This window comes from Balearica regulorum, chromosome 10 (genome assembly GCF_011004875.1).
Source record: "Balearica regulorum gibbericeps isolate bBalReg1 chromosome 10, bBalReg1.pri, whole genome shotgun sequence".
Lineage (NCBI taxonomy): Eukaryota > Metazoa > Chordata > Aves > Gruiformes > Gruidae > Balearica > Balearica regulorum.
In genome coordinates, this window is record NC_046193.1 from 16,404,562 (window position 1) to 16,421,121 (window position 16,560).

General features: G+C 38.6%; 1 protein-coding gene across 8 annotated transcripts in view; it reads left to right on the plus strand.

Moving 5' to 3' along the window:
- Window positions 1–16,560, plus strand: part of ATXN7 (ataxin 7) — an 89,658-nt gene that overhangs the window by 27,614 nt on the left and 45,484 nt on the right. For 6 of the 8 annotated variants that reach the window (XM_075762323.1, XM_075762319.1, XM_075762318.1 and 3 more), the window contains one exon: window positions 40–108. In XM_075762323.1, the coding sequence (XP_075618438.1) occupies window positions 40–108 (69 nt within the window). Of the gene's footprint in view, window positions 1–39; window positions 109–2,364; window positions 2,506–14,843; window positions 15,032–16,560 lie in introns of those variants that run through there. The other 2 variants (XM_075762325.1, XM_075762326.1) reach the window with 2 other exon arrangements.

The following is a 16,560-nucleotide window of genomic DNA, read 5'->3' on the forward strand; positions in this document are numbered from 1 at the left end:
TTTGGCGTTGATCGAGATCTTGTGGCTTTTCGGTTTTAGGAACAGCATTAGAAGAAAGTTTCAAGGAATACGGAAGAAACCGAGAAGCAATGCGACTTTGCCGAGAAGGTGAGTGCGATTCATTCTTGAAGAAAAGTGCGCAGAGAAGTTTTCCTGATTATAACTAGTTATGAGAGGATGTGCATGAGAGGAAAAAAAACTTATCTTCAATCCTATTGCTTTGGATTTGGGACTTGTGGCCTGTCAGTGAGCGGTGTTATTGGCCTTATTATTAATATATAATCTCAAAACTACAAGGTAGGGCATAGGTTACTTACTGTCTTTACTGTGTTTCTAGTTGGATTTTTTTTTAGGCTATAAATAGTCCTAAGGAAGCTGTGTGACCAGCACTGATAACATCTTCTCTTGACCTAAAATATTTTGATTCTTAGTACAATCCATGTCAGTATTTGAACGCTGATGCCTTTCTCTGTCTTGTCAATGTGTTATGTTTATTTCTTAGTGTACTGCCGAATGAGAGTGACCTTTCACCTGTGATTAGCACAAGCCAGTTAACGGCCTAGGTCCTTTCAAGAGTAACAATGCTACTTGAAGTTGTAGCAAACGATGAATGAAAGCTACAGATTATTGGTAACTTTGTAACAGAGCAGACAAAAAATCAGTGATGAGTCTGATTTGTGATGTTCAACTTGTTTGTTTTTCCAGTTTAACAATTGTTTTATAGCAGAGAAATGTTCTAAAACTTTCTTAATATTGTTGGCGCTAGCTCGGTTCTGTCGGAGTTTCTGTTTCCGAGAAGTATGCCGTAGAATAGGCCTTACTGTTTTAAATACTAGATCAATTAGACCTGAGTGATTTATTTGACACTGTTAGGAATGGAAGACAGAGTTTGTAAACTTAATTTACGATCACAGCAGGCAGGACTTGCCAGGACCTTAGGAGATGATCTGATTCAGTGCTTACCTACTCATGAGCTGCAAACAGCAAATGAAACCTAAAGCAGGGTGGCACGGACTAGTAAGATTGTGAGGCAGTGATCCATATTGAGGCTGAACCAAAATGTCTATTTATTGTGGAATTCCTAGTGTTGCTAAAATTTGGAAAAAAAAAAAAATTTTCTAGGACCGGAGTCAGCGGTCACTGACCTGTAAGAAAGATGCGTTAGGCAGCTATGCTGCAGCGTTCAGAATCGCTTGTGCCATTTTGCCATCTTCTATGTGTATGTATAACTTCCTAGGCATTTTAAAAATCACTTTATTGCTTCATTGCCCAATTCCAATCTAACAGTTGTGTTGGATATTTAATTTATTTCTGAATAGGCAAATCATTCACGTGCTAAAGCAGCATTTGTAACAATAAGCATACACATTTTTCTAGTAAAGATTTTACTAATAAGGATTTTCAAACATTCTTTCTTATTTCTACCTCTTAAATTGCGAGCATCTAAGGTTTCCAGATTTTAAAGATTAGCTGGCAGGGTGAAGAATAATCTTTTTTTTTTTTTTTTTTTTTTCCTCCGGAGAGAGATCATGAAACTCTTTTTGCATGGGCTGACCACTGAAACACAGCTTCTCCTCACTGACTCCAACTGTGTGAATGATTTGTAGGGTTATGAGTTGAAGGAAGTTCATAGAACACCTTGAGAATTAAAAGTGAAACTTAGTAGCTCTGTCAGGCTTCCAGAAGTCTATTTATTTTGGTTGCTTTATGACATATGAATGAGACAGTGCCTTGGCATACACCTGTAGGTAGTCTGTAGGGAGCGTGGCCTTCTGCAAAGTAAAGCAAAAGAAAAAGCAGTATTAATTAAGTTTGCGCTTAAAGAACTAGAGGAGTAGCAAAACATGCCAGCATGTGTATGTGTGGTGTTATCAAATAAGATTTGGAGAACACTGTAACCGATTCCTTTTCCCAGGAAGAATTTTACATTCAAAATTGAGGACCAAACATTTATTAAGTAATTGGACTGTCTAAACTGTGGATCTTATCACAGAAAGGTGAACCAAAGGTATAAATTTTGTCAAATCAACTCAAACCTCAAGATTTTTGTCATGGTACCACACGGTATTTTAAGTACGGCTAACAGCACAACTCGTTGTGTAAGAAAGTTCTTTCTCTACAGATTGGGAGTTGAGTCAGAGGCCCAACTTCACAAAAGGATTTCAAAGTTATTTAGGCTAATTTAACCTTGCATTGCAACTCTTCCAGTTTGCATAAAAGAATTAAATATTCATGGCCTGGAGAGGGAGCGAAGGAGGGAACATGACTTTACAGCCCACTTAAATAGTTCTTGATTTTTGAACCCAATTCTATTTCTTTATTTAACAGTTGTCAGATCAGGCTCCTGCCAGCCTGTGTACCTGTTCTGGGTTGTAGATCTTGCCTTTCCCAGATGCCGTTTTTTCTGCGTCTTCTAGTGGGAATAGCTTCTTCATCAACCTGCCTGGGGGCGAGAGGTGGATCTCAGGCTTGCAGGCACTGGAGTCTGGGTCTCCTGAATGAAGAGTGAGTGTTCCCATTGTCATAACACTGTATTAAAAAGGGGCTTAACATCCCCAGCTTATCCTTTTATTATGCTTTAAAGGAAAAGAATGATGCCTGTTATTCTTTTAAAGGAATAAAAAAAGACATAAATGTGTGATTTCAGGACAGCATTTGCAAGCTGTGGAGAGAGGCCAGATTTCAGACACACCTTTGTCGCTGGCATTTCCTATTTGCTGATCAGGCAGCTCCTCTCTCAGCGTTGCGGGTGGTTGTGAAGCCTGATGAGTCCTTAATACCTGTCAGTGATGCCAGTTCCATGTAGGGATCAGGAAACTAAAATTAGTTCATAGTCTCAAACACTTTTTTTCTGTATCTAACCCTTCTTGACATGACCAAGCTCACATTGAAGTAAGAACTAGAAATTGAATTTGGGCTTACCAGACTCCCAATGTTTCTCTCTCATACTTCCCTGTTTCTTTTTCAGTGTTCTTACATGCTTTCTATTCTGCTAATCCATAATATGCAATCATTCCTGCTGGGATCCTTGCAGACCTTCACCAAAGTGAGAAACTCACTGGATGCTTTCCTACATGTTGCTTTTTGAGGCAGTAACAGTTCGTACTGAGCTTTGATGTAGAAATTAGAGCTGCCGGAATAAGGTACGAGCCCAATGAACTTGGCTCGCTTTTGGTATGGAAAATCCCCAACAGATGGAAACAAGAAAGGAGCATCCTTAATCATGGGAAAAATTTATTTTAAAGTACCCTTTAAAATTGACTACGTACACCGAAGTTCTTGTGATGAGCAATACTATCAATGGCAGAGCGTGTTGGAAGGAATTGTAATACAGTTATTTTCATATGTAGGTCACATGACAATCTTTTAGCTCGTACAGTCACTTATTTACTTACTGCTTGTGAACCAGCAAAAGGTGTGATTCCCCTCCTGCACAGCTTTCGCTGTGATGAAGCAGGTATAGCATGTTGCATTATAATCTATAAATGCCTTCTGAAACAGCAAGGCAGAAAATCTAGTCCTCTTCATGCATTTTTTCTTATATTTTAAAATGACGCTTTGCTGAAGTGCATCTTCTTTCAAACTTGTTTGTGTGATGCTGGAAGTGTGTGTCATCAGGTACAGCCATCGTGCTCACGTACGCTCAGTTCATTTTGGAGATGCAGCAGGTCTCAAAAGGAGATTGATGTGTCTGTAGTATCTGATACTTTTAATTTGAAGAAAATGATTCTTAGTGTCAAATTTTGTAATCAATTCTTGGCAACATTTTGGCAAACAAGTTCATTTTTCAGGAGATTCTTGCTAACCTGTGTTGAATTTGGTTTGCTTTTAAAAATTTTTCTAGCCCATTATTATTGTGAAGATGACATCTAAATAGAACCGTGCTTGTAAGCGCAGAGTTCATTCGTGGTAACTTTGACAGGCTTCAACAGAGTGAACTTTTGCTTCTTGCAAAATTTGACAACAGGTTGGCATGTTTTGCTCTGTGGAAGAGTAGAGAAGCTCTGAGTAGAAATGACGAGGCCTTAAGCTCTTCGTTGGGACTGGGGGCTCAACCCTCCCTCACCGCCACCCCACCCCCACCCCGAACTCTGATTCTCACAGCAGTAGATTTCCAGTTGTTACCAGTTATCTTGTACGTTGTTTTAAATTAAACAAAACAAAAAAAACCCAAGCCACCACGACCCCCGACGCCGTATTGAAGAGACAGAAAGAACTTACTGCTTTTAACCAAGATCATTGTTACTTGCAGTAATACTTGTTAATGTATGCAACCCTTTTGAAGTGGTTGGGGTGAAAGTCTCTTAGATTCTTATATTGACTCATGAAATAATTTTGAAATATGTATAAAAATGCAAAGGAATCTATAGCATCTCAGAACGGAAAATAAAAGTGTGGAGAACAGAAGAGAGATTTGCTTAGACAATTTCAAATTGTTTGTTTTTGATAGCTTAGAGCATGCTGAAACCATGGGGTGTCTTTGCAAGAGCTCAAGCATCTCATCCTTTCAGTTACACATGCAGCATTTTTTTTTTTTTTTTTTGGTGTTACATCCTTTGAGAGGTGAATCCCTTGGTGCTGCCTATTCCAAACACTTCACTAGTACTGTCACCATAGTTTGTAGCTAACTGCCAACAATGTATAGGAGGGTGGAACATTTGTAATGTGAGCCTTGAGTTCAATTTGATCAATTGTCATTGATCAAGATTATTAAATCTTGGCTAAAAAGAGGTCTTTGCCACCCTTACAGCATCCATACAGTCTGCCAGTGACTTTCTGACCGTAGGAATCTATCAGGAGAGCAGGTGGGAGCAAATTCCGTTCAGCATCGTGTTATCCGATAGCTGTTGAACTTCTGGTCTTGGACAGTTAGCATGTCCTGGGGCCGGCGGGGTGGGGAAGAGACTCCATGAAGCTCTGCAGCATTCAGCAGAATCTATGAGATTTGATTATATTAATGGTTATTAATGGCAGTTAGCAGAGCTGTGAGCTATGCCATGAACCCTTGTTCTTCTTGAGCCCGTGCTGGGTGGGGTTGAGCAGTGATGTCCAGGATGGGGCCAGGAGGGCTCGCTGGAAACATCTTTATCACATGGACCCAAGGTCTAGAATTTTCCCAGCAGCAGGTTCAATAAATAATTTAAGCATTGCTGAAACTTTTGTTCCAATATTAAGTTGTAAATACAAGTAAGAGACAGCATCTTATTTCAAATTTAAATTTGTTTTTATTCAGCCTTGGGAGGTGCTCAATTGAGTTGATTTTTGTTGTGTTAAATCACGTCAAAGATGCTCAGAGGGCTCTGTAGTCCTAGGCTGCCTGCAAATACACTGTGAGAATTTTTAATAGATTGAAATAAATATTTTAAGGTAGCAGCACAAAGTGCCATGCTTCTTTTTTGACGTTCTGCATAGCTTTTTCTCAGTCTGTAATCAGACGAATCTCCTCTTCATTTCATTGCATTTTAATTGGCTATTTACACAAAGCGTTTTAAGGATTTGTGGACTGGTTGTCGTAAAACAATTACAAGGAGATTTTAAAAGTGCATTGAACTGTTTAAGAAAATTGTAGAGACTTTATGAGGTAGCTCGAAAAACATGCAATTTGAAAGGATGCTACTTTTGACATTATCTGCAGCAAGTGGCCCTCATTTTCTTCTTGTTATTTTTCTCCTTTAAATCCAAGTTCTGTTTACAATATTTAATTATTTCTGGTGAGATGAGTCACATGTTATAAATAGAATATTGTGATGTTAGACTGCAAGTTAGAACTGTGTCATCTTTTATGCTTTAAACATACTTTACATGTTTTAGATATTACCATATTATTAGTGTGATATTGCAAGGCCTTTGGGACTTTCACTGGAACTGCAGCCACAAAACTGCCTCAATCTATCCAAAATATGTGAGGAAGCAGGATTTTTTTTTTTTATGAACCTTTGAAATAGTTGTCTATACTTATACACAACAGTCAGGAATTCACTGTTTTCTAATGTTTCTTAAGTGGTATGGATGATTAGCTAGGTTATCCCTGTGCAGAAGAGGTGATGTCTTGGTAATACTTGATTAAATACTGGTTTTTGTGTAGTTTCTGTTCTACATTTAAGAACAAATGCTCAGAAAGAGACTAACAATGGGATAAAAATTATGTAGAAATATGCCTTTCACATGAGTTGATAACACTATCATCTAAGTAGAGCAGGAAAGAGAAAAGGCTTAGTGAAGGGTACTTTTAAATAAATTGGGTTAAGAGGATGCAGATTACTTTCTCCGAGGTAACTATTTTAAAAGCGATTTCTTCTATCGCAGTGGATCTATAAAAGAAAACGCACAGTTCTTACACCTTGTCTGACTGTGCCTAGCCTGTGGCTGTAACTGCCAAAGGCCGGATGGGGATACGTGTGATCTGTTACCACTTACAAGACAGAAAAGATTTCATCTCTCACAAATCATTATAATATTTGATTTGTAATTAAGTATTCTAAATAGTCTGAGATGCTTAAAATTTGTTTCTCTTCCCTTTTAATAAAATTACCATTGCTGTGGAAGTTGCCTGTATGTGTGGTACTCAACATTATTTCCTGGATGTCCTTACAGCGCAGGTCACAGAACAGAGATGAATACAGCTTTGTACTTACACCTTAAGTTTTTAGCACCAAGTGTTAAAATCTGGCAAAGGGAATTAAAAGTGTAATAGAGCAGAATTTACTGTAATCGGTGTTCCTGTTGCTAGATGGCTTTGCACAGTCAAAAGTTCTCCCTGCTTGTGCAGGCTGCGTGCAGCTGTGAGCCAGGATGCAGTGGCTCTCAAACTGATTCTCGTGGTAAGTGGTAACCCCAGATACTATGGGGTATGACTTCATCAAAGTAAACTGCATGCACAGCTGCTCCCATGTCACTTGGAGTCATGATCGCTAGCTTTGGAAATGATCGCTGTGGTGGTAAATATTCTAGGTTATTGGCTCAAGTAGAGTATAAATACGCAAATGCTCAGTTATTTGTGTGTAAACGTTGCTTGTCAGCCCTTGTGGAATAAGCTATTTTGCGGTAACCTGTTTTCCCATGAGAAAGATTGCTTATTTACAAGCTCACCCTCACCCTGATTTCAACTTCCAATAGCTTCAGCATAGCCCATAGACAAATTTCATTGATAATAACAGGTGAAAGGGATAATTGGCTATGCCTGCCTCCCCTTCTGGTAGGATTATAACAGCCAGAAAACTTACGCAGCATTGTTGATCTGCTTTTCTGTGGCTAAGCAGGACTTGCATCTTTCCTCAACTGTTTGTAGTGTAGTAGAAAATGCAGTGTTCTGAACTGGCACTGAAAAAACGTGTACAAAGTAGCTGAAGGGCTAAAATCCAATAGGGAGCAACTTTGAGGTTGTAAGTCTGTGATGTGTGCTTTTGTTCTGAAATCTAGAGCTCTTACGGTTTTATTTGCAAGAAAGTTTGTTGGACAATTTCACGCTGATACAGTTGCTTGAAAGTCCTATAGCAGCTTGCATTCAGATGGAGTGTAGAAGCTTTAATGAGTTAAATTTAAAAAGCAAATAATATACTGAATACACAGTAAATTGGATGTTTGTTTTCCTTTAACGTCAAATTCTGTGGTATTTTGCCCTTCATAAACTCAGTTTTCTGCCTCTTAAGTTTTTTTTCACTGACTGCATAAATGACGTAGTAGATGTTGTCAGTGGGAAAATTGGAGTTCTGCCAGTTTATTAAGTGGTGTCTGGGGATGTGAAGTCTTGTCGTGAGCCACTGACGTCAACAAAGGTTTTGCTTGTGTCTGGAGGGAGGACGCAGGACCAGGTCATGGGGCTCGGTGGGCGAGAGGGTTGCATGTGCAAGACAGCCACGTTTGCTACAACCTTGTGATCAGACAGCTGGCAGAGAGGTACTTCATTATGCAAACATTTTGTCAGTCCCTAGATATTGTAGCCATGGCTTTATCAAGGTGTATATAGCCTAAATGACACCCTCTGGCTATTGTTTCAGGCTAAAACGCAGAAGAAAATCTGCATTGGTTTACACCTAGGGTGTGGTTCTAGGATTTTTTTTTTTTTTTTTTTTCCCCAGTAATGCTGGATTGAGCAGCTCCTCCATCTCTGCCGAGTGAAACATCTGTGAAATAGTGGTTGCATTCTAACTTTAAAGTTGTTTCCAAGACAAAGTGATGGTGAATTTTCCAGCATGTATTTGGTCTGGTAATCCTAGAATCCATTGGGTCATACTCACTTATTTCAGAGTGAATCTGATCTGATTTTTACATGGCTACCTATGTGATTGTATGGTATAGTAGATCTTGTATCTTGGTTATCTCTAAGAGTGTTAGAGATGTCATATCAGTGAGTAACCGTAGTATAAGTCGGGATCAGTTATAATAGGTAAGTGTATTGTGAAAACAGCAAGTAAGAATTAGTTTATATTATTTAACATGTTGGTTAGGTTTTAAATTTATTTTCAGTAATTAACCATGTTAGAAAACTAGGTAATAGAAATGAAAAGTTTATTTGCCCGCAATTCCTGCGCTAGTTCCCAGTAACTTTGTGAACTGGAGAGAATGCTATATGAATCTGGGTTACTCTGCTGAGGAAGAGTTACAGCATAATTTATTTTTATCTCTATGGAGGGCTGTTGCAAACCATGCCAAAAGGAGTGAGAGGAATCATTTATACAGTATGCATAAATGTGAACCATACTAAATATTCTTATTCTCCCTTCAGAACAAATCTGCAGTAGTGTGGAATATCCAGAGGCCTTGAACTCTGTAAAAATTTGGGTTAACTGGCTGTATTTTTTGATGGATATTTCAAAGGAGCGAAATTGTTCCCAATAGTCAGACACTGTGGGTGTTGGATTATTGAGACAGCCATGTAAAATAATTTGGAAAACAGCTTTCAAAATAATAAATTTTCCCAGGAATTTTCCCGCTTTTCCCAGGAAATGTTAAAATCGGCTGTTTCACTCCAGTTCAATTAGGATGACTCTAGAAATGTATTAAAGGAGTTTAACTTGCCTCTGACAACTAGACGGCTTTGGTTTGTAAGGAATATACTTTTTGGTTTTAGGAGGGTTTCTTCAGTTAGTTTTTTTTTTTTTAAATGAATAATCTCTATTTGAATGTGTCTGTTCTGCTCGGCTAGAAGAGATGGCAGCCATCCTGCTCTCGCTGGTACTAAATGGAAGTATTTGAGACGAAAAGCTTAAGTGAATTTCCTGATAGGCAGCATTTACTTCATAAAAGTACTTAAAGATGAATTTCAGAAGGCAATTTTGGTTTTCATTTCTCTGTAAGTTGTGTTACCCAAAGCAACTGTCTAGAAATCGTACTTGTTGAGGAGCTTCTGCTCTGTATTGTAGTTCATAATTTACAGAGAAGTTTTGAACCAAATTCAATATATCTGTGTAATACGTGTTTATGTAATGGATTGCAAATTTTTGTCCTAAATGCTCTTTTTTGTGACTAAGTGATTGAAGGAAGACTTCTATTACCAGTTATGTTCTGAGTCTTGAGGAGAAATACCGATGTTTGAACCATACCTGATAGAGTTTGACTATGTCTTGTTTGTAGGCTGGGCAGAGCCCTCTCCTTATCTGTGGTTGCTTCTGTAGGACCTGCTTTGATAGCCAGCTGACTTGGTTTGCTTTGCCTGGCTATTTCAACACCGCTCTTTCCATGGGGTGTTTAGAGAACTAGTCCAAAACGCATCAACCCTTGTTTGGGAAATTTTCTTCTCGTTCTGCCTGCCTGTCAGCCTATGCCCTGAAGTGCAGGGGCACGGACCACTGTGTCATTGCTGGAATAAAACTTGCGAGTCTCTTCTTTTGTTTTTGTGGCCTGAATTTAATGATCTGAAGTGTTGACTTGATAGCCTTGGAGATAAGAAGGCTATTTTTATCTGCGGAGTAGGTAGAGCACAGGAGTAAAATCTTCAGTGCGCTGTCAGCGTGTCTCGTGTGAGGCTTGTTTACAACTGCTTGGGATGAGAAAGGGGTTCTCTGTGCATCGCTGCAATTCTCCGTCATCCTGCTGACACCGTCAAGAGTCATCGTGGATAACCTCGACCATGTGAAGGAAGGCCCCTGGACCAAAATCACAGTCCAGATAGATGGTGCTCTGCATTGTAAAACAGGAAGACATGATGGGCAGGTGCAACGTCAGCAGTTTTATTTATAGTTTAATCATGCTAAGAGTTTCCCTGCACTCCTACGAGTGGTGGTGTGAGATCAGGGCTTCACAGGAAGCACCGTGTTGTTCGTCATCGATTCAGGGTGATGTCACCAACTGACAGGAGCATTTGGGCTGTCCGTACTGTTATGGTGGCCCTGTGATACCCTTTCATGGACTCCTTTGGCATCTTTCCCCAAGTGCTCCGCACTGTTGCTGGAAGCAAAAGCTTTTGAGCAATTTCCAAACACAAAGCGGTGCATTGTGGGCCAGCACTGGGAAGACTGGCTCAACAAGTTTGGCAGCAGTGGCTTTGGCTTCCTGCCTACCCTGGATAGGCACCAGTAGAGATTGCCGTAGTCTTTGGGCGGGTTTGCACTGAAGACCTCAGCTTAGGTCCTGAAATCCATGCGCGCGCGCAACTGCTGCATCTGGCAAAGGATCCGCTTCTGTTGTAAACCACAGTTTTGTTACCCTAGATAAGTTTGCAGTAGTTATCTTTTGTCTGCTTTAGGAAGATGTGTGTGTTCATTTGTTTTCACTGTACTGGAGGGTGGTAAACTGTACAAATTTGTCATAATATCAAAAGATTCTGTTTACCTTTCAATTTTTTGTTACCTAGTTAATGTTACTTAGTGCTGTTGTCCTGAGTCATCTAAGGACAGTTAACTAGTGTTCCAAAATGTTCTTTTCCGTGCTTTTTCTAAATACCAACTCTGTATGTTCTTTGCTGTGCGTCTTGCTTAATAGTCACTCCATATGTCTTCTGCGACATCTCCCCTATAGGCCTTTGCAAACAGGCCTGGTCTTGTAACACGGTGTGCCAGGACCACCGTTTGAGGTCTGTGGGGTTCTCGGGGGGTGCAGGACTCTGCTTGCATGTGTCTCTTTGCACAGTCATACACCAGATATGTCTAATCTTTTATCTGCATAAGAATGACTCTCTCTGTCTTGCTGCTTGTATAATCAGGTTTATTCTTATGTCCTTTTTTGACATGAGATATCTAAAAATTAAAATTCGTGCCCGATTCAGTACTTTTTTTCCCAAGAGCAGAGCACTTCTTTTCCTAGGGGGGCCTACAAAAGGGAGAAAAGTTCACTTTTTCTTCCCCCTCCCCCTGTGTATTTAGGTCCATTCATATGTATTCATATACCGTCTTCCCAAAGTGACAAACATTGTTAGCTGCAGAGGGACCAGAGAAGAGGAGTAGTCTTAGAAGTGTCTGTCAAAAATGTGAGTTATACCAAATCAGTACATTAAGTATTCTGAGTAAATTCTTTTCTCCTTCCCTTTTGTTTTGTTATAGATATTACCTCCAGTGTACATCACAAGTGGGCTGGTGTTCCAGTTATGTTATAGAGGCCCAGACCATGAAAGAGCAGAAAAATTACTTGAAAGCATGTCAGGCCTTTCAGATCTTCTGTGTGTATAATATGATCCAAGTGATCTTCATTTTTTTAATATATTTAAATTTCAAAATACTAAAAGTTGCAGTCCTCCCCAACCTGTTTCTGTTGAAGGGTGAAATGGGCACTTTCAGTAGCAGAGAACTAGTGCCAGATATGGAAGGATAATACCTGGTGCAGATTCACCCAGTGTTTTCAGAGTCTTTTTTTTATTCTGTAACAGATATCATTTATTTTATGTATAATGTTTGGAGATAGAATTCTGGAAAATTTTTGTGAAGGCGGGCTCCTAAAATAAGGCAAATCACTCTTAACAGTGAAGAAATACATTTTGAAATAAGGATAGTGATGGGCTTATTCTAAAAGGGAGATGACGTGCAAAGGCAAAACTTAAATTTCTTCAGAAGAAGAATTTAAAATTCCGTAACAATAAAAAAACCTGCACTTCCATAAAGAGTTTTTAGGCTGAACTGGGTTTGTGTTGTATCACAAACAGTCAGCAGTGGAATTATTGACCTTGTACTGTGAACAGGTTGCCTCATTTTCTTCAATGCTTACCTACTTGATATAACCATCTCGGAGGACAGCTCCTACTGGTTTGAAGCCTAACGCTGGTTTGAATAGACAGATCCCCTCTTGGAAGAGAAGCTCTGATGACTGTAGCTCTGCATGTCCTGGAATATATCATTTATGAGAAGTAAAGCCTTACAGTTTACTGGTTCCTCAGCTATATAATTGAAATAGTCATATTTCTTTATCTAAAGGTATGCAGTGGCCAAGTTTATAATACTTTGTGACACTACTTGGGTGTTCAAATACATAAGAAGTGGGTTAGCTCTTTTACTGCACTGTAACAACAAAAAAATTATTTTATTTTCCACTTTATCTTTTAATCTTATTAAATATCACAATACTGTTGGAGGGGTTGTTTTTGCTATAGTACATTTATATGCATGTTGCTGTGCAATTTTTTTTATTGTATCAAATCAACTGCTAGTAAATCTGTAAAGCAAAGGAAGTAAATTTTAATGGAAAAACTAATAGTGCCTGCCAAATTGAGGGGTGCAGAATGTAAGTTGGTATGTGAAAATTGACAGGCATGTTTCCTTATAGCTATATTAGACGTGATTGAAACAGTCTTATTTTTGAAGTGGATGTTCCAGTGCATGGAGAATGGGAGTGGCAGGGGTGGGGTGGTTTTAGGTAGTTGGGTTGCCTAAGAAAAGAAAATACTGAAATAGAATTCAGTTGACAGGTCACCTGTATTATTTTCCTTAATTTTTTTTTTTTTGCACATGCTGATTTGCTCATCAGGTGCATGATATAAAATGTATGCAGAGTGTATGTATCTTGGTGCAAAGATGCTTTGTCTTTGCGCAATTACAGAATAATGCTGCGCTGCTGTCGTGTAGGAGTTGGAGCCGTGGTCAGCAGGGAAGAGGGTAGGAGAGGTTCAAAGACGAGGGGTAGGAGAGGTTCAAAGACGAGAGTTAGGCATGTCCTATATAGTGGGGAAAATAATGCGTTAACTGATGTTGCTTTTAATATGAGGATTGCAGTAATGCCATTGTGCAAGAGATTTTGATAACGTTTTTATTTTTAAGACTATTGACTGTGGTGTTTCTGATGTCACTTTCTTGTGTATTATTTTTTAATGTTACTCTGTGTCTTCTTGTTATTCTCTATCACAAAAGATATATAGTCATTGGTACGTTCTGTTCCTCCAGTTCTCTGTTAGTAAGAAAACGTGTAAATCTTAAAGTGAATAGTTGCTATCCCTCTACTTCCTTGCTTACTGAGTGCCGAGGTACAGCCAGCACCCGGCACAGCGTTGCTGTGACATGGACAGTTACATAGGGAAAGATGGCAATAACCACACATGCCAATTTTTCTTTTTTTCCTCAAAAGCCTAGATAAGAGATGAGAAAGGGTGAGGAGCTTGGAACACGTTTTCCATTTGCGCTCACGATGTATCAAAATACTTCTGCAATGAGCAGTTTTATGTAAACCGTGAGTTTAGATTTAAATAAAACAAACTTCCTTTTTCCTACTACGAAAGTACAGCTGCTGCAAAGTACACAGAGTGCTGTATGTGTAAGAGGAGAAAAGTACCAAACCTGTTGATGTTAAAACAGTTCATAACAGGAGCATGCTTTGGGGTGTATGACTTAAGATACAATTCAGAATATTCTCTGGATGATATAGTTAATTTTAATTGAGGCTAGGATTGTGACTAGTTGCTTGGCCAGAACTCCCCCCCCCCCCCCCCCATAATAGACCCTGTTTTTCTGCATAATAATTGAAGTGTTTCTATGTACCCTTTCATATTAAATTACCCCAGATTTTAATATTACTGTGTAAACCTCATTTATTTCCTGAATTCTTTTTAATTTCTGTGTCATAATTGCAAAATTAAACTCAACATTGAGGGTTCCTTGAGGTATTTTAGGATTGGGTATCTAACAAATAGGGGTTTTGCCACAAAACCAGAAATAATAATTTGTTGGCTAAAATATAGCAATGGCACGATGAGATCATGTCACCTAAAAATAAAGCATGACTTTGAAGATTTCTTATATGACAAATTGTATGTTCAGCATTTATGTAACATTATACAAATTGCCTGGAGAAATTGAAAATACCTTCAACTCTGAAAACTAATGAATGAGTAAATGGGAATAGTTTTTGCAGATGACTGGCTTCATTCAAATTGCTGATGAAAACCTGATGTTAGAGAATACAAAGTGTGTGGCAAAAATTTTTCATCTGTTGTAAAGCTTTGAATATAATACTTGTGTTTTATTGAGAAATTTATTAATCAGTCTTTCTAAAGACAATCTTCTGTAAGCTTGCTCACTGAGACTTTGTATTATTCTGTATAATAAACTTAGAAAACTGCTTAATGGTTTTGAATGAACAATTTGACATACGTTTGTGTTAGATTTTCTGAAAGATTACTTGTGTGTGGCAGAATTTGTATACAAAGAATTTAACTACTTAGATGTCTGCTTTAATATGTGTTTGATATATAATTACAGGAACATTCAAATCTTGGGAGCCTAAAATTAGAACTCCCAGCTGCACGCTAGGCTGCAGGTGCACGTGTGCATGACACACTTCCCTTTGGTATCTGCTGCTCAGTATTTATCAGTGGGCACGACACAGAAATTTCCCAAGACTGTTAAATTTTAGAGAACAGGAGATGTAGCGACTGTCAGCGTTGCGTTCTGCATCCTTGCAGAGAGAAGGAGGAAAGACTACAGGAGACTGACAGCGATCGTACGCTCGTAGCCTGGCAAAAGGACTGGTGTTTGGGTTTGCTGCTTGGGTATGCACGGAGGAGTGTCACTGCCCGCAGCATGTGGCAAACCTCTTTGCTGGAGGTGGCGGTGCAGGGAATGGGATTTTGGAAATGCAGTGTGGCTGAACCCACGAAAAATGTGAGCTGGGAGAGGTAGGTCCTCCTTCACCCTTTTAGGTTTCACTGGGCAAGATTCTGCCTTGAATTTGGGAGAGCAGAATAAAAACTACAGAATTGTAGTTTTGGAAAAATAGACTGTCTTGAGTTTTGAAAGGAGGCTGGACAGAAGACTCTGCTTTTAGAGGTAGAACGTTCTTGCACTAGTAAAGATTTAGGACAGTGATCAAATCTCATAATGCAGCTCCTGTGCCTAGATAAACTAGGTTGTGGGGGTTTTGGTCTTGAAGTGAACGTCATTTCTCTGAGCCAAAACTTTGAGGTTTGGGTATTCTTAGGACTTTAATAAAATGCTGTGTAATTGCTATATTTGCCAAAGTGGAAAATGCAGTAAAAAACATTTAATCAAGTCTTCAGCTGTGCCTTCCTTCATCCGATCAATCAGCAACTGCACAGTGAAATGAAGTTCATGCACTTGTGCTCAGAACTCAAGGAGAGCTGCACCTTTCAAACGTCTCCTCAAATAGCTGGGCTTTCAAAGCTGTATGCGCAAAAAAAAAAAAAGTAAGTTACTTTATGTACAGAGCAGAGTTGGCAAGGTATTGAAAAAATAGATAGCCTTGCAGAAAATACTTTAGCAATGCTTCCCTCTGAGCCTAAATTAAACAGCTTGAGTATGGGAATGTCCTTTTTTTTTTTTTTGCTTTATTTTGTATTAAAAGGTTCTTTTGTATCTGAGGGAACATTAGCACAAACATGGGATAGATTTTTTTTTTTTAAAAAAAAGTGTTTCTGTATGTAAATTTTATCATTTTATGTTCAGTTTGTTGGATTATGCATATGTTCTTTGCAAGCACAAATTTGTTATGCATGCACATATGGTTCATAAAATACTTGTGTTCTATTAATACGTAAATGTTCGTTGCTTGAGATTTTGCAGAAAACAGTCAAGTATGTATATTTTACTAGAATCTCTTATTTTGTTTTAAAACTTGTGTAAACCAGAGCATTCTAAATATTATGTGGGTTTAGTTATTTTGCTCACAATATCTGTTTAGGAATATTCTTTTTTATTATCATCTTGCATAGTACATTTTGCCAGTACAATTTGTCAGTATTTTAATTTCATTTCAACATTGATAAGTATACAAAAATACATGTGTGTTCATGAATGAGAAGCACTTGAGTGTTTCTGGAAAATATTTTGGAAAAATATTGTGGAGAAAATAATAATTTTGTTGCAGAAAAGGTAAGTTTTGAGATGCTAACTTGGATCATTTTTTTTTTTTTAAAGATTCACATCAATTAAAATAAAGGACTATATGACTTAGAATTGATGGGAGATGTACTTAGAATAACCAAGTTAGTTAAGATACCTTGTAGTGCTGTTTGTGCAGAATGGTCGCTGCCTCAGGCTGACATCTAAGATCCTCCTTGCACCTGAAAATTACTTGTTATTGATACCTAATGTCAGCAATAGATCCAGCTGCCGGTGTGCAGCTTTCTTGGCAGGATTTTAGCTATTTGGGTCAACTGTAAGCTGTTAGTTAGTCTGGTTGTAACCA